A 27,227-nucleotide genomic window follows, 5' to 3' on the forward strand; every position below is an offset into this window, starting at 1 on the left:
CTTTAGCCATCTCTCTTCTCTCCCTTCTCTACCACCTCTTTATTTTAAATGAAGATGCTCAACTTGGTTTCTTAGTAAAAAAACAAAATAAAAGCAAATAACTTCTCTGACAAGGAAGCACAAATCTCTGCTGAGTACTTACCATGTGCCTGTAATACTTCATGCCAAATTTTGTTTTTGTTGTTTGTTTTTGTTTTGTTTGGTACTGGGGATTGGACCCAGGGGCACATTACCACTGAGCTACATCTCCAGTCCTTTTTATTTGTTTAAATTTTGAGACAGATTCTCTCTAAATTGCTGAGACTGACCTTGAACTTCTGATCCTACTGCCTCAGCCTCTGCAGCCTCCAGAACCACTGCACCAGCTGTGCTTCAGTCTTTATGAGTGTTATCTTACCTTATTATAGCAACCTAATATGATGTGGCACCATCATTAAGTATTACACAGAAAAGAAAATTAAAGTTTGTTGAGGTTTAGGTCAACCAGGCGCACTTAGATGGTTATGTATGGCAACAGGATTTGAACCTAAGAAGACTGAGCTGAGAACCTTGTCTATTAACCTGTCTCTCTCTGCTGTTATGGGAAAAGGAATTTTAATTACTTTTGAATTATTTAATTTGATGAATAAGTAATAACATCTATCTAGTAAAAAAATCAAAGGTAAAAGAGTGTGTACCCAGTGAAAATTAATCATCTTCTAATCTCTTTGCTAGGGGAATATACTGACCTAGTTTCTTGTGTGTCCTTATAGAAATTTTCTAAGCATATGAAAATTATATAGATTTGCACTCTTCTGTACAAATGGTTCTTTCCACTCCCAACAAAAATTTTAATACTGTGTTACATTTTGTTTTTTTCCTTAATATATTTCGAATGCTATTTGTTATTAATCATAAAGCTCTCCCTGTTTCCTTTTTTTATTTCTTTTTGGTGCTGGGGATTGAACCCAGGGCTGTGTACATGTTAGGTAAGTGCTCTACCACTGGGGGAGTTATACTCCTGCCCTGACCAAATTTTTATGGCTGAATTTTATTACATTATATGGATACGTTATAATTTATTTATCCAATTGTTTACTGATGGACACTTGATCTAGCAACTGATATTTTTATCATGACTGCAATGCATTGCTTCAGATGTGTCTTGTGGCTTATGTGCAAATATGTATGATACATTTTAAAAAGTGAAATTGCCAGACCAGAGAGTTTGTTTTAAATTTTGACAGCTGTTGCTAAATTACTTCTCAAAGAAATGTTACCAATTTATATTCCCACTAACAATGTATAAAAATGTCTACTTCCCCTTATCTACCCTCTCTAAAACAGCATGTTATCAAACTTTTTGATCTTAGTTGTTTTGTAAAAAAATGGCAATTTCCATTTCTTTTATTGTGAGTGAGGTTGAATATCTTTTCATGGATTTAAGACACATTTGTATGTCCTTTTTGGGAATTATCTGTGCATGTCTGTGACCCATTTTTTCCCCCTACAGTATGATTGGGTTTTCAGAATGCTTTCAAAATACATATCCTTTCTTATGGTAGGATAATTAGTCCCTTGGGATTTTTTGCTAATATTATTTTCCCATATTGTTGTCTTTTGACTAAGTTAATTGTTTTTTCTTTTATAGATATTTTATTTTTATCACTTGAATTTATCAATTTCTTTTTCATATGGCTTTTGAGGTTTGTATCCTTTTCAGAAAAACTTTTCACAGTTTGAGATTATATTAAAAAACACCTTCTATTTTACCTTAGTTTTGTGATTTCACTCTTTATGTTTAAATCTTTATTCCATCTGAATTTAATTTGAGGATTTGGAATCCAACTGATTCCTTGGCTATCCAGGGCCCCTAATGTCATTTTTTAGATAATCACCTGCTGCCCCCTCCTTGGCACTGATTAGAATATTACTTTAATCAAATACATAATATAATATAATATAATATAATATAATATAATATAATATAATATAATATAATATAATACTTGACTCTGTATTATATTCCATTGATCAGTTTGTCTATTCACATTTACTACTAGGCTTCCAGTTACTATATTTTGTAATATATTTTAATATCATATAAGGCTAATATTCTCATTTTATTACTTTTTCAAAAAAATTTTTTCCACTGTGTGTTGGTCGTTCCTTGTGAACTTTAGATTGTTTTCCTTGTAAGATATTTTATTTTTTAAATAACACACCATTTTAAAGACTTATCTCTGGCAGCATTTCTTTTCCTTTTTCTTTTTGCAGTGTTGGGGATCAAACCCAGGGCCTCACACATGCTAGGCAAGTGCTATACCACTGAGCTTAATCCCCAGTCCTGCCAGCATTTCTTACTGTGAGTTGTGTGGAAAACTGGTTCTATGGGAATGTTTTCTTTAAAGAGAATTTCATGGTCAAATCATTTCGAGAAATGCATCTTTTAGATGCACATTAATATATCAGAGCCTTTGGGGTATGGGTGTAGCTCATTGGTGGAACACTTGCCTGGTATGTATGAGACCTGGGATGGATCCCCAGCAATGCCCCCCTCTCCAACGTAAACTCTTAGAAGTTCAGCAATATCTTGTGCTATCTTTTCTAAGAATTCTCCCTGATCTACACAGTTCAAGTCAGATGTTTTTCCTTGGGGGGTTCTTGGTTTTGTCATTGCACTGGTGTCTGTTCTGAGGAGTTGATCTGCTTGCCTGCTGGTTAGAATTAGAGCTCCTTGAAAGCAGAGATTACATTAACTCTCTTCCTCTCAACATTAGCGCAGTGGATTTAAATTATGCTCTTGAGATTCTTCATGAGTTTTCTAAAACATTTTTCTTACTTTTTATGCTTGCTGTTCCTCCTTCCTACCCCTTTCAGTATCTGCCCCTTCTTTGTCCAGAGCAGTTCACTTTTATTTATTTTTAATATTTGACATTCATCCAAGATTTTGCTTAAAGAAAATGTTCTGTGTCCGAGTGAAAGAAAGGAGGAAGGGGAAAAAGAGAGAGGAAGGAAAAATGGAAAGGAAGGAAATTAGGAGGGAGGGAGGAAGGGAGAGAGAGAAAGAGAGAGAGACACACACACATACACACACACACACAGGCAGGAAGGATCAGTCCTGAGACTCAACACAATACCCAGAACAGTAGGCATGACTAACCCACCATACCAATTTAACTCACCTTTCCTCCAACATACCACAGTTAAAAATAAAAAAGAGGTTACTTTTCATCACACTGCTTGCTTACCTCTTTCTTTCTTCTAGGAGGAACTTAATAAATTAATTTATGGGATCGAATGTGACTTGATAAAATGATCTTTTTGTTGTTGTTGTTTCATCAGATAACTTCTAGGTCCTAAAGATTGAATTTTTTGGGTACAACTCTTCTGTGAATTTATAAGCCAAAGGAAAGTAAGAAAATATTTCAATCTGTTTGTTTTAGTTGTATTAATAAAGCATTAGTTTATTTCCTGTCTTTAGCTAGGTTAACTTGTGGTTTTTGCCAACACTTTTCAACAAAGTAATTTGTAAATTTTTTTTTTCTTTTTCAGCTTGTGAAGCTTTGTATTGCCATGATTGATACTGGAAAAGCCTTCTGTGTTGCAAATAAACAGTTCATGAATGGGATTAGAGACCTAGCACAGTATTCTAGTAATGATGCTGTAGTTGAGGTTAGTATGGTTACATTTTAATGTGACATATGCAACAAAACATAATTATATACCCATTTACCATATTAATAATTACGGTGATACTTAAGGTGATACTTAAAATTTGAAGTCAAAAAGCTATCATCCTTTGGTGCTGTGTAATGTAATCCTGTTTTCTAAGCTAGCCCTTAAAGGTTGATTTGCTTTGTGCATATCTGGTATCTGTCTCCTAACTCAGCTTTGCAGTGTTTTGGCATTTACTAAGTCTGCTTGCTGCTAGGTGAGCTGAAGCATCTGCCAGAGGGCATGGGTAGGAACAGCAGAATCACTTAAGTTGCCTATAAGCGCAAGCAGAGAATGTTAACCCACAAACAGGACTTGACTCTATGCGTGGGGGCTGTATAGCTTCTGATTAGTTTGAATCCCCACAGCACTGTACAGTGTTACATTTCTTTCATGACTAATAATAACCAGAGAAGAAATGGATGTGGTTTGATTATTATTTGATCCATAAATGCTTAAAGGGGCAGTCTTGATACCCTCAAACAAGTTTACCTTTAGGGTTATTCATACCATTGGTGGGACAACTCCAATTCCTTGACTTTTTTAGGTTTTATATGTTATTACATGTAGACTCAGAGCATACTTATGAGCTAGTGAGATTGTCCTTGGAAGTAAATGTCATTATTTACATTGTAACTCAGTCTTTCTGTGAGGAATGCTTAAAGTTACAGTTTTTGTGACTATTTTTATGACTCTTAAATGACTTGATTTTCTTTTGGTTTCTTTCTTGTAGACAAGTTTGACCAAATTTTCTGACAGTCTTCAAGAAATGATAAATTTTCACACAGTAAGTGTCAGTAGGTGTCACTATGATCATTATTTAGTACATTTCTTGGGTTTGGCAATATTTTGTGAAACGAACAACATTGAATTTGGTGACTTTGAGCAACAGCTTTTTAGTTGGGTGGATCTGAAATATTCAGTGTGTCTGTGTGTGGGTGAGGGAGAGAGAAAGGGCCCGTATTATATTTCCCATCCTGGGCTGGGGATGTGGCTCAAGCGGTAGCGCGCTCGCCTGGCATGCGTGCGGCCCGGGTTCGATCCTCAGCACCACATACCAACAAAGATGTTGTGTCCGCCAAGAACTAAAAAATAAATATTAAAAAAAATATTTTCCATCCTAATATGGGGAACTTATTATTAATGAAGGACATCCTTGATTAAAGCTAATTTTTTCCCTTTAATTTCTGTCTTTGCTAGTTTTAAATTTTTTTTAATTTAAAATTTTTTTTTAATTTTTATGCTAGTTTTAAATTTAAAAATAAAGAAGTAGAAACTCATTTTAAATTTAGCTGTTTCTCTTAAGATACTTCCAAATATATCCCTTTTATCTAATTAACTGCCAATATTAAAGAGTACTGTAATCTTTGAACTATTTATTGTGTATTTAAGGTCTGAGGGCATTTATCCTTCAAGAGTGAGGGTTTATATTGCATTTGAAATGTCATGAAATTGCTTTATAAACTTTCTAAAAATGTGTTAAGTATCTTGTATATTTTTCAAAAAGCTTAATCAATATAGCTGTCATGTAATAAATTTTGAAGCACTGAATAGCTGTCTATAGTAAGTGTATCAATAATTATATTATCAATTACTACATTAATTTTTTATTCTTAGTTAATTCAATCTTAAAATTTTTTTCAGTCAACATATTAAGGATGAAATTATATATTATTTTAATTGTAATCCAGATTTTAGCTGCATGCATATCAACATGATTAAGTATCTGTTTGAGTGTCTGTTTTTAATTCTCTTGAATATATACTAAGGTGGAGTTGCTGATCAAGTGATAATTCTGTGTTTAGCTATTTGAAGAACCATGAAATTGCTTTTTTTTTTTTTTTGGATTATGAAAGGAGTGAAGTGGTAGTTCATTTTGGTTTTGATTTGCATTTGCCTTATGATAATGCGCTTGAGTGTCTTGTGGTTATTAGCCATTTCTGTATCTTTTGCTCTTATACCATTGATGTCTATTAAAGTTCTTTTTCCATTTTTATTTATTAAAAAAAATTTTTTTTCAATACTGTGGATTGAACCTAGGGGTATTCTGCCATTGCCATTGAGCTGCATCTGTAGCCATTTTTATTTATTTATTTATTTTATTTTGAAACAGGGTTTGTTAAATTGTTGAGGCTGGCCTGGAACTTAGGATCCTTCAGCTGTCTCACCCTCCTGAGCAGTTGGAATTACAGACTCTTCCTTTCTTGCCCATCTCCTTTGTCTTTTTTTGTTTGTTTGTTTTTAGCAATGGTGGGGATTGAACCAGGACCTCATACGTGCTAGGCAAGCTCTCTACACCCATCCATACCTCCAACCTTCCTTTGTCCATTTAAAAGTTTTTTCTGTTGTTGTTGAGTTGTATATTTATAGTTCTTTATATCTTCTGAATATTAAACCCTTACCAATAAATAATATGCAAATAGTATCTGTCATTTTGTAGGTTTTCTTTTCTTTTTTTCTGTGCTAGGGACTGAACCCAGAGCCTTACACATGATAAGTATATTATTATTATATTATTATAACTATATGCTTTACCACTAAGCTACCTGCCCAACCTCTCTTTTTTACCCATCCCTGCTTTTTTTTTTTGGCACCAGGAATTAAACCCAGGGTGCTTAAGCAATAAGACACATCCCCAGCCCGTTTTTTATTTTCTATTTTGAGACAAGGTTTCCTAAGTTGCTCAGGGCCTCACTAAGTTACAGGGGGCTGGCTTTGAACTTGTGATCCTCCTGCCTCAGCTTCCTGAGCTACTGGGATTATGGGTGTGTACCATTGCACCTAGCTCTTTCTCACTTTCTTGATATTGTGCTTTGATATACAAACATTTTAAATTTTGATGAAGTGTAAAGTCTAGTTTTTCTTTTTTTTTTTTTTTTTTGGCTTTTTTTTTTTTTTTGGTCATACCTATGGAAATTCACTTCCAAATTCAAGGTCATGAAGATTTTCTAGTATCTTCTTAGAGTTTAGTGGCTTTATCTCTAATATTTTATACCAATTGTTCCAGTTATTAGTTTTCTTTTTGCCTTTATTGATTTAGAGAACAATATTTAGTACCCTTGATTTCTCTTGAAATTAAAAGATCTTTAGATTTAAACATCTTATAAGTTATTGATTTGACAATGGTGCATGCATGTAATTCCAGCTACTTGGGAGGCTGAGGCAGGAGAATGGGCAATTGAGATAGTGAGAATGTAGCTCAGGGGTTTAACACTTGCCTAGCATGTGTGAGGTTCTGGTTCAATCCCCAGTACTACTCAAAATCAAAATGTTATTAATTTTAAATTGACAGAATAGATTAAATGTTTTCTCCATAATATGCATGTTCCCCCCACCCCCATGCACTTGGCAGTACTGGAGAATGAACCCATGGTCTCAGGCATGCTAGGCAATCGTCCCACCATTAAGCTGAAAGTTGGAGTAGTTCACAGTTTACAGAGGCTGTGTCAGAGCAGAAACAGGAAGAAAGTGGGTTTTTACTTTTTCCTGCCCATTAAAAATTTGCCATCAGTTTCCACTGGCAGACATTAACTTCCCAGCTTGCAGGTGCGGGTAGGGCCAGGAAACATGCCTTACAAACATCTAGCCTCTTGAGAGTTCAGAAGAGGACGCTGTGGAAGGTTGAGCGTGGAGATGAGAGCCAACAGGCAGCCAGCATACCAATCCTAAAGGCTATAATTCTGAAAATTCCTTTGGCAGGATAATTATTGTACAACTTAATTTTTATCCTTAAAACATCTTTTTTGTTGTTATTGTTGTAGTTGGACACGATACCTTTATTTTCTTTATATGTGGTGCTGAGGAACCAACCCAGGTCCCTGCACGTGGCTAGGCAAGCACTCTACCACTGAGCCACAACCCCAGACCCCCTTAAAACATCTTTCTGTGGCTTTTCTTTTTTCCATATACTCAATATCCAGATATTCCCCATATCCAACTATCAGTAGTTTCTCTATCACCTCCAAATCTAAAATACTATTCCCTCTTGTTTAGGCTTTTACTATAACCTCCCAGCTTGTATCTCTGCTCCTCCTCTTGCCCTTCTGAAGTAAGTTCTGGAGACAGAAGCCAGAACGAGCTTTAAAATATATAAGTGAATCTCAACACTGCTCTGCTCCCATGGTTCCCCAGTTCATTCAGAATAATATCTGACCCAGAGCATACCAAACCCTATATGATCAAGTTCCTGCTCATAACTCTCTGATCTTATCTCTACTCTGTTCTGGGCCTGACCACTCTAGTTCTTGGCTGGTCTTCAAACATGAAATAATGCTCATCTCAGGGCCTTTGTATTTTCTGCCATTCTGCATAGAATGTTCTTCCAGCTATATGTGTGGCAGATTTCTTCACAATATTCCTTCTTCCTCACTTCATTTAGGTCACTACTTCTCAGAACTTCTAAACCCAATGGTCACTTTCTATCACTTTACCTCCCTTTATAAGCACACAGAGACAATATATACATTTATACACATATATGTGTAACATATATGGTCTTAAATATATGTACTTATTGTTTGTTCATTTCTTTCTTTCTTTTTTTTTTGTGGTGCTGAGGATTGAAAACAGGGCCTTGTGCGTGTAAGGCAAGCACTCTATCAACTGAGCTATATCCCCAGTTGGTACTTACTACCTAAAAGAGTACTTGGTTGGTGGGATTTACTTGTGGCAGGGTAGACTGAGGTTACAAATTTATAAAAAGTCCTAATGGTTTTCAACAGTCATACAATTAATAAAGATTTGTTAAACCAATAACAAAGCACAACAAATAGAAAAGGGCATTTAATCTTTTATTTATTTATTTTTTTAAACTATTCCTTGAGCTACAGAGACTGCAGAATCTCTGTTGACTGTAAAATTCACATTGTTTTAGAAAGGCAATTTGTTCACTAAGGGCAAATCACTGCCTGCCTCTTGGTGAACTTTTGTACTTACATTTACACCTGTATGCATGGAGAACTGTGTCTGATGTTACACACCAGATGTCTAGTGCCTTTCTAATTTTATTCCTTTATTCCTATAACAGCATGTCAGGCATTTGCCTGTGAATGGATGTGACAGTAAAATTGTGAGCCACTTTTTTTTTTCCTTCTTGTTCTTGCTCCTCCTCCTCTTCTTTTTTTTGGGTAGTGCTGGGGATTGAACCCAGGGCTTTGTGCATGGGAGGCAAGCACTCTACCAGCTGACTATATCCCTCTACAGTTCTTTCCTTCTTATTTGCTGTCTTGACTGTATTATCTGGTCTTTTGTTTTTTGTTAACTATTATTTTCAAGTTTCCCAGTATACTTGAACCAGAATTCTAATATGTGGCAAAGCTTCTCTCTCATGATAGCACTATTTTGCTTTACCTTAATTAGACTGGATATAGGGACCACACATCTTGTTTAGGTTTATATCCCCAGTACTTATATAATTCTCTTTTTGGGGGAGTCACTTAATTTTTCTAAGCTTTACATTTCTCTGTAAAATGAAGGAGTGTTTCTAGTTTATTTTTAATTATAAAAAATTCTAAAACTATTAAGCTTTTTGATTATTAAAGTGTTTAAATATAATCTTACAGTCTTTTGTTAAAACCTATTTATATAAAGTGCTTTATTTTAGTAGCATGCTGTACAATAGAATTGTAATTATATAGCATTTCACAATAAAGGAGACTTAAAGAAAAAAGATAATAATCAGTGGAACCTGCTTTACATTCTGTAATACCTTTTAACTCTGGAGTTTTGGTACATCAGTTTGCATTACAATGAAAGTCTGGATTTTCAGAGATGTTGTTTGTGAATGACTTTGTGAACTTAAATAAATGTATGAAAATAATAGAACTACCTGGGTTATTAGTCAAGGAAAGATCAAATATACATTAGGGTTAGATAATACAAATCATTTAGTTTTTTTAAATGACTGGATAATCTTGTGATTTATTTCCTCTGTAAAAATGGATAGAACTTTTCCTTATTCCTGTTAGAATGAGAACTTTCTGGGATTGGTCTTCAAAAATCTTTATAAGATGCCAACACACAGTTTTCCAAGACAGGTCACTGAATGCTATATTCCACTAGACATTAGAGTTGGTTTGAAAACTGATGTGTTTTCCTGGAACTAGAAGAGTTTTTTGACCTCACTGATGATTCTTGGATTGTCATTTACTGCTGGTGTAAGGAACTTGAAGTATTTGTGTGATTATTATCTTCGTTGAGTAAAACCTTAAAGGTGATTTTCTGCATAAAGTCTGAAAATGTGTACTCCTGTTTGGTATTTTTTTGTTTGTTCGTTGTTGTTAGATTTTCCATGCTAGAGATGTCCACTCATTCACTTAACTAATGATTTTAGGTGATGAGAGACCGTAGTCTCAGTGCTTCCTGACCTTTCATCTCATGGTAGAGATTGAAACTGAAGGTTGAAACTGCAGGGGAAACCTAAGGATATATGGGTGTTACTGAAAATAGTTTTCATTAACTATATTAAAATAAAGCACAGTGTTATGGAGGCTTTTATATATACTTATGTGTTTGTGTGTGTGTGTGTATATACATATATATATATATATATATATATGTTTATATATATTATATATATGTGTGTGTATATATACACACACATATAAATATACACATTATATACATTTACACATGTATACATACATATACGTAAACATGTTTTTATATCTAGTATATGTAACACTCCTAAATTTTAAAAAGATTAATTGAAAAACTTGCTTCCATGAATGTAACTTAAAAAACTAAAAGAAGGAAGGAAGGAAGGAAGGAAGGAAGATCAGTCTTATGCATGAAATGGCTTCAAGCAATTTCTGATCAAGATTTTTAAAGTGTGGGCTGAGGGTGTAGCTCAATGGTAGAATGTTTGCCTAATATGCTCAAGGCCCTGAGTTCAGTCCCCAGAAGGAAAAAAGTTGAGAAATATTCCTCCCAAGCTTTTTGAATTCTATCTGTAACTCATAAACTTCAGCAAATTCTTTCTTTGGAAGCCAGTGTACTTCTGTATGAAATAGTGAAGAGTGATATTTTCATACCATTTCTTTATAAAAATCCAGTAACAGATTAAACTGAATGTTTCAAATAGCTTGTTTAGATTCATTTATCATTTTGATGTGTCTGTAATGTCTTTGCTTCAGAGTTTTTCTTTAGCATCTTCAAAACTTGATCCTTAGAAATTTTATTACTTTGCAAAACAATTAACATATTTCCAAGATAATGTGTTCAGAGATTTTAACTACTGGTATTGACTTGAACAGTTACTAATGTGTAGAATCATCACAGAGCACCTTTTTAACGTAGTAGTCTTCAGGGTTAGTGATTATTGCTGTTTTTTCTGGTGCCATCAAATGCATCTGTTGATTTTGTTATTCAAATATGGCACCTTTTCTTTTTTCTTCCTTTTTTTGAAAATTAACAAAATTCTTGACTTTTTTTTTCCTTGTAGGTTGGTATATTGTACAGTTATACAGTTGTATGAACCACTCTGGCTCTAGTTCTTAATTGGGTAATGTTGTAACTAGTTGCTTGATTCTGATGTTGTAACCAATCTCATAGAAGAACTTTCTTATTTTGTATTTTTGTAGACTTAAGACTACAAATCTTTTTCTGTATGAAATGGCCATTTTGTGTTAACATTTCTGTATGATTTGCTTATGCCATTGTTTTATTTAATAAATTTTTGATGTAAAAAGAGATTTAGGTTGAAGAAGAGGACTTTGAACTATTTTTTTGTCTTCTGAATGAAATGACTTTCATAATGAAGGTAAGTGTTTAATGAAAAGGTTGTTCATCATAGTAGGAAAACAATAGTAAAATAAATCTTTTTTTTTTGAGAGTGAGAGTGAGAGAGAGAGAATTTTTTAATATTTATTTTTTAGTTTTCGGCGGATGCAACATCTTTGTATGTATGTGGTGCTGAGGTCGAACCCAGGCCGTACACATGCCAGGCGAGCGCGCTACCGCTTGAGCCACATCCCCAGCCCTAAAATAAATCTTTTAAAAGATGAAACGTGATAGTGTATGTCTTAAGGTTTAGAAATTAAGTACATAATATATATTGTGTGTAATTTTCTACATTCTTAAAATGTTTTAAGTTTATTGAGAGATTGTAAAATTAAACATTCAGTAAATAAGGCAAAATATTAATTCATTTTAGTCAATCCAGTGAATATTACTTGTATGCATGATCAGAAAATCAAAATTCCTTTTTTAATTTTTCTTTTTTAGTTGTTGATAGACCTTTATTTATTTTATGTGGTATTGAGAATCGAACCCAGTGCCTCACACATGCCAGGCAAGTGTGCTACCGCTGAGCCCCAGCCCCAGCCCAGAAAATCAAATTTTCAAAAATACTTTTGAATCTATAATGGCCTCTAACCTATTTGAATATATGTGCATCTAATTTCATCTTCAATGACTTCCCTGTTTCATTCCAGGGTGCAGATTGGTTTGACAAACAGTGTGTTGTCTTCAGTAAACAAGATACCTCTTGATCCTGGTAAATGCAGATCCTTGATTCTGCATTTCTGTATTTGCCATTTTTAATAACTAAAAATGAAAACAATGAAATTTTATGAAGAGCCAGATTTTGGTTAATTAACATAAAAATCAATAATAGTATCTAAGAAGTAACTGCAGAAAAAAAATAAAATCAATTATATTCTGGTAGGAACATTTAATACCAAATAATGGTGATGCTAAGGCATCAACCACATATACTTTGTTAGTAGGCAAAATGTGAAAAATAAGGACAAGAAATGATGACAAATTGTAATTAAAAATTTAAATAATTTTGAATAATTCAAATGGGTTATTCAGGGGATAGAAGTATGCTTTTGTCAAAGTGAAAATTAGTATATTCAGAAAGTTAAGAGAGGAAGTCATATAAATAGTATCAAAATACAATTTCAACAGCAGTAAACTTCCAAATACTTACCCAAATGGTTTACAACTTTTTAAAATCACTACAAAACTTACAAACATCACTATCTTGTATATGACTGTCAACATCTTATTTACTGTTTAACAATCATCCCTAAACGGTAACTCAAAGCAATCACCATAATTTATTTGGCCAGAACTTGGGAGGGGCAGCTTGCCTCTCTCCTAGCTGGTGTTGGCTAGGTGGCTTGTCTGTGTCTGAAGAAGCCAGTGTTTCTGATACCTCCTCTAGGGTGGCTGGAGTTGGCTGGATTTCTTTACAGTTTTTGGAATCTTTTCATCCCCTAAGACTTTTCTCTCTGCTTTTGACCCTTCTCCCCAGCAATGTGTCAGACTTCTTAATGTGTTAGCTGACTTTATTTTTTGCATATAAATTTTTATTGTAACACAGCTATACTTATTTGTTTTTGTATTGTCCATGGCTACTTGTGACTTCCAGCAGCAGGATCAAGTAGTTGTGGTGGAGACCACATGGCCTATAAGTCTAACTTATTACTGTCTAGACCTTTACAGAAGAAATGTATTGACCTCTACTCCTCAGGACTACGTTATTTTTGCCCACTTCCAGGGACTGTGTTTGCCATGATATCCACTGAAGAGAATATCCTTTCCACTTTAGAAAAAGTGAGTTAGTGATATAGCTGCCATTTGTGAATTCATCTCAGCAAAGTGGTGGTAGATGAACCAGTTGCAATCTGGCCAAATAAAAATCAGAATCTTTGGGAATTAAGAACCAAGAATTCATCAGTTTTAAACCTCTTCGGTCATTCCAGTGGGCAGGTCAGTTTGATAAACAGTATACTGCCTTCAGTATACTGTTGATCAGGGTAAATGCAGACTCTTGATTCTCCATTTCTAACAAGCACCAGGTGATGTAGATGATGCTTATGCATTCTGGAGATTCAATTTTTAAATCAGAATTTAAAAATGCCAATTCCTCATTCTCTTCAGTGTTTCTAATAATCTCAACATCTAGATATTTAAAAATTCCTCAGGCTATTCCATTGTGCAACCAATTTGAGAACCTTGGGGTAGAGCAGTTTGTCTCAACCTTTGCATAACAGTTACCACCTAGAAGACTTACTAAAAATACAGAGGAATTTTACCTTTCTTCCACAAGCTTGGGTGTTTGTGTTCTATTGATTTTTCTATCTAATTTCAGTACTTGCCTAAGCCAGTGGAAAAACCACTGCCTTAGGAGTGAGGAAAGAAGTGGTTAGAGAAATAGATTAGTACAGAGGTGTAGAAAAGTAAAACAAATAATAAGCATTTGTTTACTTATTGGAACCTTTTACTGATGATAATAAAGAAAGAGTCCTTTTGATTTATTTTAAGTCTTTATTATAGGCCTAATGAGATTAACCAAAAGTTTTAATGGATCTATAGGTATAGCCTTGTTTTCTGCAGTTTCTGGAAGAGACAGGAATGATTGCCATGTAGAATCATCAGAAGAGAGTGCTGTAGAAGCTAAATAATATTTAAATGAATCAAAAAGACTTTAAACTTCCAAAATTTATTCCTAGAGCCAATGGCACCTAAATAAATGATAAGAATTGGAAACAAGGCTAATGCTAACTATGGATATGTAACCTGTTTTTATAGTAAACTTCCTGGAGTGGATGGTCTGTCATCTGTGAAGTACATCTCAGCTTTCATCCTTTCCTAAATACAGCAGAGATATTATTGCTTTAACTGGGTCCGAACATGAATGGGGAGTAACTTGAGTATGAGCTGTTAGTTTTAAACAGTTATGTCTTATTCTACGCACTTTAGTAAGGTTTTATATAATTAGAAGATGGGTCAAATGACATTTTGTTGATTATTTGTCATGCATTTGTTGCTAGGAGTAATACTGTGAATGTCCAGAAGCGGAATGGACCATTAACTTTTCTGTTAGTGGTTTTTATAGATGTTTACTTTTAGCATATAAAAAGAAATGCTGTGGATTCTCTCTTAGCAAGGTATAGATTGATAGTGACTTAGGAATTGAGATACCAGCAGACTGGAGTTAGCTGTTAGGTAGCTGGATGGCCTGAAATTGGTAAGTAGGAGACAGAGCTTTTACTTAGTTGCCTAATTTTGTACATTATAATAAAATATTTTTGTACTTTATAATTAGCACCATACTTTTCCCCCTTCTAATGGGATGTGTATATATATGTGTGTGTGTGTGTGTGTGTGTGTATGTGTGTGTGTGTGTGTGTGTATATATATATAACTTCATGTGTGACTTCTTTTGCTTGGGGTAAAATTTTTGAGGTTTATTTATATTATTGCCTTGTGTCAGTAGTTCGCTCTTCCTAATGTTAATTTATAGTATAACTTAATTTCATTGAAGTCAGTCAGTATGTTCCATGTAATGCCATATGCTTAGTTTATGCCCTACTAATAGATGGTTGATTTTCATGAATGTTGCTAGTGTTTCTTGAGGAGCATGGGTATTGTGTTTTGTTGGTTTATACTTCTTAATGTTTCTTTCAATCAACCTAGTTATTCATGTTATTTCTTAATGGACTTAGAAAATCTCTGTTAATATTTATGCTTATGTTTTTCATCTTTTGTAGTTATTTTAAGTTTAAATGTAAAAAAAATGGATTTCTTTCAATATATAACTTTATGGCTCTGACAGATGCACACCACAATCAAGATGCACAACAGTCCATCAATCCTCAGAATGTCCTCGTATTACTCTTCCTCACCCGTACCAGTCAACCCATCCCCTAATCTCCTGCTACTGGAAATTGCTGATTCCTACAGTTTTATCTTTTCTTAAATGCCTTATAAATCATACAGTTTGGCCAGGCACAGTGCGCATGTCTTTAATCCTAGTGGCTTGGGAAGCTGAGATAGGAGGATTTTAAGTTCAAAGCCAACCTCAGGAAAAGTGAGGCACTAATCAACTCAGTGAGACCCATCCCCACACAAAAAAATCATACAGTTTGTATTTTACCTAGCAGAATGCATTGTGATTCATCTATGTTGTATGCATTAATAGTTGTTCCTTTTTATTCCTGAGTAGAAATCCATTGTATGAATGTACCATAGTTTGTCTCTCTGTTCCATGGTTGAAGGACACTGGGTTGCTTCCATTGTTTTTTGGAATGAAGTTGCCATAAATCTTGTGTACAGGTGTTTGTGTGAACCTAATTTTTTATTTATTTAGGAGTGGGATTGCTATGTTTTATGTAAGTGCATAACTTTATAGATCTATTTCTTTAATTTTGCTAATGTTATCAGTTTCTTCTTGCATTAGCTTTGGTAGTTTTGTCTTTGAAGGATATGTCCATTTTCAGTTCAAGTAATAGACTTACAGTTGTGCTCCACCCCCATAGGTTATCTTTTAAAACCTATACAACTTGCTGTGAAGTAACCTCTATTGTTAGTATTCAAAGTATTTGTCATTGTCTTTCTTTCTGAACACTTTGGCTAGAGATTTTTTATCAGTTTTATAATTTCAAAGAACCAACTTTTGATTTCACTGACTTTTCTATATTGATTTTCTGTTTTTTAACTAGGTGATTTCTGCTTTGATACTTAACTATTTCCTCTCTTCTGCTTACTTTGGGTTTAATATAACAGAAAAAAAGTCATTCTCTTCTTAGAAATAAATGACAGAGTTTACAACCCCGTGCGAAGTCCAGATTTGGAGAGAATGAAATTGTGGTGTTATTTTTAATTAATGGAAGGACACAGGAATTTTTGTTGTTTTGAATATTGATTTTTTTTCTGTTCATGATCTCCTTTTCAAACTCTGAATGAAATAATTCTGTAAATTGTGAAGTACTTGAAATTCCAGTGACAAGTCCTGTGAAATTTACCATAATCAGAGCAAACACTGTTAAAAGTATGGAATATCATTTAAATGGGGCAAAATATTGTCCTTAGGAATAAGACCTTATTCTTGGCTCTAATCTTAGTGATTTGTTTTAAACCCAAAGGACTATATTGTTTTTACTTGAATTAAATATATATCACCTTATCATTTGATAAGTGGATGGGACTGGTGAACATCATGCTAAGTGAAATAAGCCAGACTCAGAAAGATAAGGGTCAAATGTTTTCTCTCATGTGGAGATGGGGGAAAAAAAGGAATTTATAAAAAAAGAGGAGTGGGTTTGACAAAAATAGAAGGAAGACAAAAAGAGTGGAGGAAGGGGTTTGAGAGAGAGGGAAAAAGGGAGGGTATGGGGAAGTACTGAGTAGTAAAAGCTACCAAATTATGCTGTGTCCATGTTTGAATATACCACCAAGTTTTACATATACATATATGTATGTATATACATACATATATATACACACACACATATACACACAGCTTGTATATACTTATATATATATACATATATATAGCTTTTCCATTTATAATTATAACACATTAATTAAAATGATAATATAATAATATAATAAAAGAGAGATCAGTAGAGCAAGTGCTTCAGGGGAGGGAAGATGTTAGGTTGATCAAATTGTTCACGTACAAATATGGCATAATGAATCTCATTATGTACAATTACAAAGCACCCATGAAAATAAGCGAACAATTTTTAAAAAATTTATTTACACCCTCTAGTCTTTCCAAAAGTAATTTCTAATTAAGGTATCAGGCAGTTCTGGAGTTGTTTTCTTATGAGGTGCTTCCATATATTGGTGTAAGAAATATCAGCGGTGGAAGGAGTAGAATTTATATTCTTTTTTTTTTGGGTTGTCTTCCAAAGCCTGCATTAGAATTAAGGAAACAGGCCACTTTACTGTTTGAGCATTCTATTTCAGTGTTAAAGAAGCTTTATTTTCCTTTGTAAATAGAAGCATGTTTATTTTTGAGACAAATGAAATTAGCTTAAAATTGGTTTGAACTTCTTTTTTAAATGGTTATTTCTTTTGTTGTCTTTATAAGAAGAAATATGGGTGCTATTAGATTTGGAATATTGATGTCATATTTATAAAACTACAAGAAAATTATTTTGTTTATGTTTCTAATTACCCAATGTTATATTTTATCTTTTAGATCCTGTTTGACCAAACTCAGAGATCAATTAAAGCACAACTTCAGAACTTTGTTAAAGAGTAAGTTAGTTGCAGTGAAGAGGAAGGAAAAATAACCAGTTAATGATCACATCTGGGGATTGGTATCTTGGAACAAAATTATGGACAATGAAATACTGAAAATATTGGAGTTTTCGTTTGCTTTGTATAATGAATATGGCATTTTTTTTCCTGAGTTAATAATATAAGGGAATCAGATAGCATGTCTTTCAGTGAATCATTTATATCATGAGTATGTGTTCAAAATACATAGCTAAGGCTGTTATGGGTGTAAATTAGAAATATAGTGGCCTTTATATGTATCTATCTATAAAAATACGTTTATGTATATACCCACGTATATATATAAAACTCAAATGTGGTTAAAATACTATTAGTTAACCATGAGAAAACTAAGTTATCTCTTGTTCTGTGGTATTTTTCTTTGAAGAGAAGATTAATATAATGTGTGAGAATGAGTTGTGGAAGCACATACTTTGTGTTATGTGACCTTTTATGTCAGTTATCACATTTTGTATGTGAAATAAAACTGATCAAAAAATTTTAAAAAGTCTTCCCATGTTAATAATGTAGTTTTTCTCTTTTAATTCCTGAGACTTTTATAAGATTATAATACTGCAATCAGAATAAATTATAGAGATTATAAGATGTGAATAGTAACAGAATAGTGTTAGAGTTTATCCTGGAGATGATATCTCAGACTCTTTTTTTGTTGTTGTTGTTTTGGTTGTGCTAAGGATTGAACCCAGAGTCTTGTGCATGCAAGGCAACCATTCTACTAACTGAGCTATGTCCCCAGCCCTGACAATCTTTATAATTACTTCATAATAGATTAACACTCAGGCTGTCCTCATAGAATGTATACATAAAAATTTATGTCATCTTTGTTACAGAGTGTAGAAAGTCTCTTTTAGATATATTTTATTATAATTAAAAAACCTTTCATCTGCAAGTTATTTTATCTAATTCCCTAATAGTGAAAGTGAAGAGATGTTATATTAGGTACCTAAAATCATTATCAAATCAAGGATTTCACATTTAATATTGAAAGGGATGTGGTTGGCTGTCACTGCTATAATTCTTTTAGAAACTGGTGTGTGCGTATGTGTGTGTGTATGTGTGTGTGTGTGTATGTGTGTGTGTGGGAAACTTATTGGTGTCCTTTGACCTGATACTTCCTTGTAGCAGTAAAATGAAGGTGTGTCTAAAAACAAAATGACCCCCCCCCAAAAAAAAAAGCCCTTCAAATTTCCAGGATTAATCACAAAGACTAATGAATTGTAATATTTGGTTTCCCAAATAATTTGGATTTGGGGATCTTCATTTTATACAAGTGCCCTATGTATATTACTGTTTAAAAATTATCTGATAAAATCATGGCACATGCCTATGAATTTATTTTCAGAAAAAAATTTACTTTGTTTTTGTCATGTTAATTTGACATTATACATTTTTACCTCAAGTTATATAGATTTCTACAATAAAATGTTAGCTTGCAGTATCAGGACTTATATATACAGGTAGAGCATACCTAATCTAAAATCTGAAATACTCCTAATCTAAAATCTGAAATACTCCAAATCTGAAATCTGAAACTTTTTGAACACTGGGGTTTGGATTTTTGAATTAGGGATGCCTAAAGTCTACACAGATATTCCCTAAAACAGGAAATTATGAAATCTGAAACTCTTTTGGTCATAGGCATACTTCTGAAAAGGATACTCAACCCTTTAGTGGAAAATAATATACATTTTAGTTGGAAGAGCCAGTGAATATCAGTGCACAATTAAATAAATAAATGGAGGAACATAAGAATTAAATTCAAAAGCTATTTTGTCAAAAGTTTTTGATCAAGAAAGTTTCATGAAAGCTTCATTGTTTTTTATTTTTTAGAGATCTTAGAAAATTCAAAGATGCCAAGAAGCAGTTTGAAAAAGTCAGTGAAGAGAAGGAAAATGCATTAGTAAAAAATGCCCAAGTACAAAGAAATAAGCAGCATGAAGTTGAGGAAGCCACAAACATTCTGACAGCCACAAGAAAGTGTTTTCGACACATAGCCCTTGACTATGTGCTTCAGGTATGTATTTTATTATATGTTTTCAGTTTTACTAAATAGGGTGTTGTGTTTGATTGGACTAAAAAGAATAAATAGCACTTTTTCACTGAGTTTAGAATTAAATTGTGTTCTTTTGTGAAAAAAAATTCACCTGTTTTTGTGTGTACACATACACCCATGTGTGTGGACATGTATGTCTTTGATTTCAAATTCTTCTTTTAACTTAATTATAACTTCCCCTATTTTGGAATGTTTTTAAAAAGTATTTTAAACTGCTATATGTATTTTATTCTATGGAGTTGATAGATCAATTTAATTAATAGATGACTATCAGACTTTTATAATATTGCCAGTTTTTTTCTGGTAATAGTGAAAATATAATTTTTATTAATTTTATGTTAGCATCTTTATATATACATCCTTTGCCACATTTCTGATTATTTCTATAGAGTAGATTCTTACAGGTATTAAGGCTCACTGTATTGCCAAAAGAAAAATATTTCTGGAAGTAGTGTTCTCATATTTTTGCATTAGATACTACTTTTAAAAATTAGAGATCTGGGGCCAGGGTTGTAGTTCCATGATAGAACTCTTACATAGCGTGCTCGAGGCCCTGGTTTTGACTTCCAGCTTCACAAAAACCATAACAACAAAACAAAACAAAACACCCTAGAGATCCATATTTGGTACATTCCTTGTGATCTTTTGTCCAATGTATAATTAAAACTAGTTTGAATGTAGTAGGTTTCCAAAGGAATTCAAGACACATGAAAAATGAAGGCATAAGATTATTTCACATGTACATTATATTGCTATATCATGGAGTTTAAAGCTTAAAAACTTAGGGAATTCCCTCGTCCAGATCTCCTTTTACGGAACAGTGATGTCTTTACAGATTGTTAACTTCAAGATGATTATAGGGTATTTCTTAAAAAATATTTATCTGTATACAGAAACTTGGCAAAACAGTAGAAATTGAACTTTAAGATTTTTTTTTCTAGTTAAATTTCTTTTCAGTAGGTGGAAAGTTAAATTTTTTAAAATGCAGTATACTCCCTTTGTAAGTAAAAGGCTTCTGTAGAATAGAGTCATCTGTGTTTGCTCTGTCCTGTATCCTACCTCATTTTCATACCCTTTCCTGTCACAGCGTGAGTCCGCCACCTCTGACACTTCTCTGAAGTGGCTCATACAAAGGTCTTATTCCTTAGGCATATTTTAATTTTTATCCTACTTGGCTCTTCTGTGTCACTGAGATGGTAGACCGTATCCTCCTTCTTGAAATATATTTTTGCCTTGATTTACTTGAAACCCCTTTTAGGTTCTCCTCTAACTTCTGTTTCTTTTCAATTTCAATTTGTTTCTCAGCCTTCTCTCCTTTGTCTGTAATTCTCAGTCTTCTTTTTGGGGTTTTATCTTTGGTCCCCTCTCTTCTTACTTTCTTATTCTTTGACATCCTCATCATATCCCTTGCTTGAATTGCTCAACCTGTACATGGAAGAAAAAAAATCTATTTTTTAACAGAAGTGCCCCATTCTCAGTGTGTCTAAAACTAAAATCTGTCGCCTTCTAAAAATGCTTCTCTGTCTTTTCCTTTCACTTAGCCTCTTAGAAGTTCAAAATGGGAGAATCATACTAGCTATTTTTATTCTAAATTACCATATCTAGCTACAAACTACTCTGGAAACGCCCTTCATTTACCTCTTAAACTGGTTTTCCTTATCTTTGCTGTTTTGTGTATGGAGCATTGAGGTATTCTTGTACAATTGGCCTTCCTAACAGTGACTTTACCTGCCCTGTCACTGATTGTCTGTCATCCCTTTGGTCAGTATTATGCAGATTTCTCCAAGAATGAATCATTCTTGCCTCTACTGCATTTAGATCACTTTGCACATTTACTGTAAAGATGTATTTATGTATCTTTTCTATTCCAAGATTGTATCCCTAACTTCTAGTCCAGTGGTTGAAAAATAGATAGGTAATAAACTTTTCTTTTGAAAGAGCAAAATACTTAATGCTATGAATTTTTATATGTGAGGGGAGTTTAGCTAAAATATTCAATACTTTCAAACTTACACCTCATAAATTATCCATTTCCTTTGGTGTTCAAATCTCTCTCCGCCTCAGAAAAATATTTGATTTTTCTGATGAGAACTGTTGTTTCACTTTATTTTGTGACTATAGAATAGTAATAAATATCCAAAGGTATAAAGTTTATTATGCTTTAATGTCTCTGTTTGAACATACTGTTTTTTTCAAGAATGCAAATGCAGTTTTTTGTTTCCAAATAGAAAAAAAAAAAAAAAAGGATATAAAACAGGTACTTTTAACAGTTTTAATAGTTTTCAAAGTTTGTATCTTAGGCTGTTCTCAGTCTCTGCTTCTATTTCTATCGAACATTAATATTCGAGCTCAAAACTCAGTGGGGTTTGAAACAGATATGCAAAAGAAACGAATGCTTAATTAAAAGAAGTTATTTAGAACAGAGCATGGTGGCACACACCTGTGATCCCAGCTACTTCGGAGACTGAGGCAGGAGGATTGCAAGTTTGAGATCAACCTGTGTAACTTAGTGAGATACTGTCTCAAAATAAAAAATAAAATGGACTGGGATATACCTCAGTGGCAGAGAGCACTGAGGTTATTTAGGCTTTAGAAGGTTATATAGATTTTTCTTGTTCTTTTTTTGTTTTCTAGTCAAAGCTTTAAAATTATAAAATAGAGAATTCAGCAGGAAGGATATATTAATAATAATTATTAATAAATTTTTAACAGTACTAGCAAAGAGTAAATGATTCTAGATCCCATGAAAGGCAAATCTGTTGGTTACTTGTCTTTTGTTAAGTTTAGTCTAATTACAATATTTAAGGTCCATTATTTTATTTAAGGAATTGAGTGCTTAATGTGTGCTGCCTGGGGGACTAAAGCTAAGATTAAGGCAAAGATCCTGATCTTATGGAACTAATACTTCAGCGTCGCGGGGGGGGGGGGGGGGGGGGGGAGAGCAAAACAATAAGGAAACATATGGTAGTTTTAAATGCTGTGGGTAAAATTAATCACGCCAATGTGCTAGACAGTGTGCGAGGGACTGCATTAGACCTTTGTGAGGATGAGGTAGTTAAGGGCTGACTAGTAAGAGAGCCTCAAGCCCATGAAAGCAGCACATCCAGAGTATAGACAGAACAGCTAGTACAGAGGCAAGCTGGTGGGAGGGAGGTCTTGGGCTGTGGCTGCAACTGCAGCCCAGCAGGGGGAAAGTAATTGAAAGCTAGTTGGAGAGGGAGGCTAGGGCCTCATCACATTGGGTCTTGCCTGACAGAGCAGGAACATAGAGGGTTTTAAATTATATGATCTTATTTATATTTTCAAAAGATGGTTCTGGTGCCTACGTGGATCATGGATTGTACAGAATTGAGGGGAAGCAGAGACCATAGATTATTTCAGCAGTCTAGAGTAGAGGATATGATGATACAGTGAGAAGAATTTGCAATCAGCCTGTATGTTGACGTGCAAATAGATAAGGAGGATCAGTAAAATATGGAATTCTCAGAATTCAAATATCAAAATAGTTCTATTACTTGGATATTATAATTTAAATAGCCAAGTTTTTATTGAGTTAAAAATGGTTGAGAATTTTGTTGGTATGTTCATCTTAACTTTTTGCAGAAAAAGGGTCAAAGTATTAAAAACTTGTGCTTTGGTCTTATTTTGGAAAAGTATTAAACCCTCAGGATAGACAGTTTTTACAATATTGAAAAATGGTTTAGTTTCTTAAATAATGCATAAGTGATTAACCAAGTGTATTTTTCTTTAGATTAATGTTCTTCAATCAAAAAGGAGATCAGAAATCCTAAAATCAGTAAGATATTAATTGAAATAATGTTTTAAATATTTTAATATAAAACTATATAAGTATTTATAGCAGCATCTAGTATATACATACTTGGTTGATTGATAATAGCTATTTTTGATCTTTATTTGTATATCTTATATCACAGAAATGACTTATTGTGTTTCCTTCATGTTGTAGTTTATGTGTCTCATCTATTAATGCACTGTGAATGCATTTATTTTCTATTATTTTAATACAGCACTGTACATATACTAAATGCTCAGTGCTATTTGGTAGATAACTGCAAATGGTTTGTGTAAAAGCCTATGAGAATATTTCAGAATTTGCTTTGAAATGTATAAAAATGAAATACTATAGCTTTTAGGTTTTGAATTTTCTCTCATTCCTATTCTTAAAATTTTTTTGCACAGCTGAACCAGGTGTGGTAGTGAATGCCTGTAATCCCAGCAATTTGGAAGGCTAAGGCAGAAGGATCACAAATTTGAGGCCAGCCTCAGTAAACTGGCAAGACCCTGTCTCAAAATAAAGGGCTGGGGATTTAGTCAGTGGTATAGCCTCTAGTTCAATCCCAAGTACCAAAAAAAAAAAAAAAAAAAAAAATTCTGCATAATTATTTCAAAGTGTTTGCATATTTCCCTATAATTTTGCATATTTCTCTATAAATAAACTTGAGTTTTGTCTTTTCATCTTTTGTATAATTGTTATTCACTAAATTGCATTGAGCATTTAGTATATGTACAACACATAAAATAGACTTTTAAAATATTTGAGATTGAGTAGTATCATTTGGATAATTTGAGATTGAGTAGTATCATTGAGTGAGTAGTATCATTTGGATAATTTTTTCCTTAAAGTTGATGTTTTTTGGTTTTTTCTTTGGTGTCCAGTTACAAAATGAATGGGATGAAATTTGAGGATCACCGTTTTTTGTTTTGTTTTGTTTTTTCCTTAACCTTTTTGTCTCCAGTGACAATGATATATATTTCTTAATCCCTGCCTCCTCCTTTGATCTTAAAGCCAACTAGAAAGTGAGCAGCGGGATGGTATATATGTGGTGTGGCACTCTTTTTTGAGAACTTTCAAAATAATATGTTCTCTTTGAATTTGTTAGCAGATAAATTTTTTTTTTCTCTCCCAAAACTACGTACTTAAATGTTCTCACCTAGATTTTCCCTAAACTTTGTTATATTCATATTGTACCTTACCAGGTAATTAGGTTATACTTACTGTTTTTAAACGCTGTTTATACTCTGTTTGTTTTCCAGATGGACAGTAATGGGTGGACAGTAATATTTAATGATGGCTTTTTTTTTTTGTCAGGTAGAATTCTGCCACTTAAATATACTAGGGATGAACAAACTTTTTGTGTGTGTGTGGGGGGGGGGTGTAAAAGCTAGGTAGTAAATATGATAGGTTTTACAGGCCTTGTGATCTCTGTTGCTGTTACTTTGCTGTGCCCTTGTAATGAGAGAGCAGATATAGGTTCATATATAAATGAATAGTTATGGCTGTTTCCAATAAGCCATTTACTTATGGACACAAAAATTTGAATTTCATATAATCTCTACAATCATGAATTTCTTATGTTCTTTTCATTTTCTTCCAATCATTTAAAAACATAAAAGCCATTCTTAGCTTACAGGCCATCCAAAAACAGGTGGTAAGACTTGATATGCTGTGCAGGTTTCAGTTTGCTCACATGGAGTGTCCTGTAGATTACCTTTACCTATGAGTGAATACTTAAGTAATTTCCTTGTTTTTGACATTAAAACATAGCATTTTAGTGATCATTCTAATGAGTAATTTGATTATTGCTTTAGGATAGATTTATAGAGAAGGGATTACTTTCAGAGGTTAAACATTCGGTAAGGTTTTTTAAAAATATTGTTTAATTTCACAGGTTATATAATATTTCCACTAATAGTGTGTGTGTATAAACATTTCTCCATGCATTACAGTTTTCCTCTCTCTTCCCCCATTGGTAGATAGAAATTGTGATCTTATTTTTGAATTTTTCATTTCATTAATTCAAGTGAGTTTCAGCATTTTTTTACCATACTGTTTTGGCCACTTGCATAACTTGTAATATGTCCTTTTTCTCTTATTCTGTTGGAGTATTCATTTTTTCATATTGATTTGTAGCATCCCTTACATATTAAATTTATTAACTCATTGTCATATTTTTTTTCCTAGTTTCTCATTTATCTTTTAATATGAGTTTTGATGTATAGGCAGATTTTACATTTTTTGTAGTCCTAGCTATTAATTTCTGCCTACCCTCTTTTTAAAAAGAACTTTGTGTGTTTTTTAAAATTATATTCATAAAGATCATTACCATGATCTAATTCTAGAATGCTTCTCTTTTTGTGAGTTTTGTGTTTTCAACTTAAGTATAATTGTTTTTTTCTCCTAGAAACAGAATTTTCTGTGGAGGATTCTTGAGAATTAAGGACCTTGTGACCTACTTTAGGTTTCAGAGAATTAAACAGATGCTTGAGATTGCTAAAAATAACATGGATGTTTGAATATTTTCTTAATATTTCACATTTAATTATAAAATTCCTTTCCATGTAAAACTTAATAAAAATACGGAAAATTTTTCTCTTTTGGCTAAGTAAAATATAGAAAAACTTGGAAAAATAGCTCAACCCTTAAGTCAGTTTTGAACTTGTGGAATGAATATAAAGAAATCTCAATGTTGGCAAAGTATGTTGACTCAGTTTATTTTTGGTATCTTGAGAAACAAACTGAGCATTCCCTACTTTACGTTGTTATTAATGATATTGTAGGTTATAAAGTGTTTGTGATTGCTTTAAGAGCTTTATGTATTTCCGCTTCTTATCGTTTTGTGTCTTATTTGCTTAAGGTTTGCCAGTGAATTTATTTCAAGGAACATATTGATATTTTCTATTGTTCCTAGAAAGATAGTGAAGTTATTGAAAATTTGATTATTTGAATAAAATAAACAAAATTTGGTCATCTAGATAAAACATAAACAACTAAAAGTTCGGGCATTGTTAAAATTTTAAACCACTGGAAAAATTTTTAAATATATATTTTTTTCTGATAGTATTTGCAAATATTTAATAAATACTCTTTTTTTAAATTTTTTAATTTTTAATTTTTTTTAAAGAGAGAGTGATAGAGGGAGAGAGAGAGAATTTTTAATATTTATTTTTTAGTTATCGGCAGACACAACATCTTTGTATGTGGTGCTGAGGATCGAACCTGGGCCGCACGCATGCCAGGCGAGCGAGATACCGCTTGAGCCACATCCCCAGCCCCTTAATAAATACTCTTAAGAAAAATGACTTAGTTACTTTTAAGTAGACTTTCCATTTTGAGTTCTTGTACAATAAATTTCAAACATTCAATAGGATCAAGACTTAAAAAATTCCCAAATACTTACCTAAGGAATTGATTTTAAGATGGCATTTTTTTCCCTTTTAGATGTTATCCTTTATGTATGCCCATTTGGCCTTCTTTCATCAAGGATATGATCTATTTAGTGAACTTGGGCCCTACATGAAAGATCTTGGAGCACAGGTAATGTTGAACTGTATTTTTTGATTCTGTATTATATATGATTTTTTTTTTTGGGGGGGGGGCTGCTGGGGATTGAACTCTGGGCCTTATGCATGCTAGGCA

The 27,227-nt window shown here is 33.2% G+C and overlaps 1 protein-coding gene across 2 annotated transcripts in view; it reads left to right on the forward strand.

The window, feature by feature from the left end:
• The window catches only part of ACAP2 (ArfGAP with coiled-coil, ankyrin repeat and PH domains 2), a 119,067-nt gene that overhangs the window by 45,455 nt on the left and 46,385 nt on the right, over positions 1–27,227 (forward strand). For both annotated transcript variants that reach the window (XM_081302837.1, XM_081302838.1), the window contains exons 3-8: positions 3,535–3,654; positions 4,430–4,483; positions 17,636–17,694; positions 19,567–19,750; positions 23,541–23,585; positions 27,030–27,125. In XM_081302837.1, coding sequence (XP_081158963.1) covers positions 3,535–3,654; positions 4,430–4,483; positions 17,636–17,694; positions 19,567–19,750; positions 23,541–23,585; positions 27,030–27,125 — 558 coding nt within the window. The remainder of the gene's footprint in view (positions 1–3,534; positions 3,655–4,429; positions 4,484–17,635; positions 17,695–19,566; positions 19,751–23,540; positions 23,586–27,029; positions 27,126–27,227) is intronic.

The sequence above is a fragment of the Spermophilus citellus genome, assembly GCF_964194105.1.
Source record: "Spermophilus citellus genome assembly, chromosome: 7".
Taxonomy (NCBI): Eukaryota; Metazoa; Chordata; class Mammalia; order Rodentia; family Sciuridae; genus Spermophilus; species Spermophilus citellus.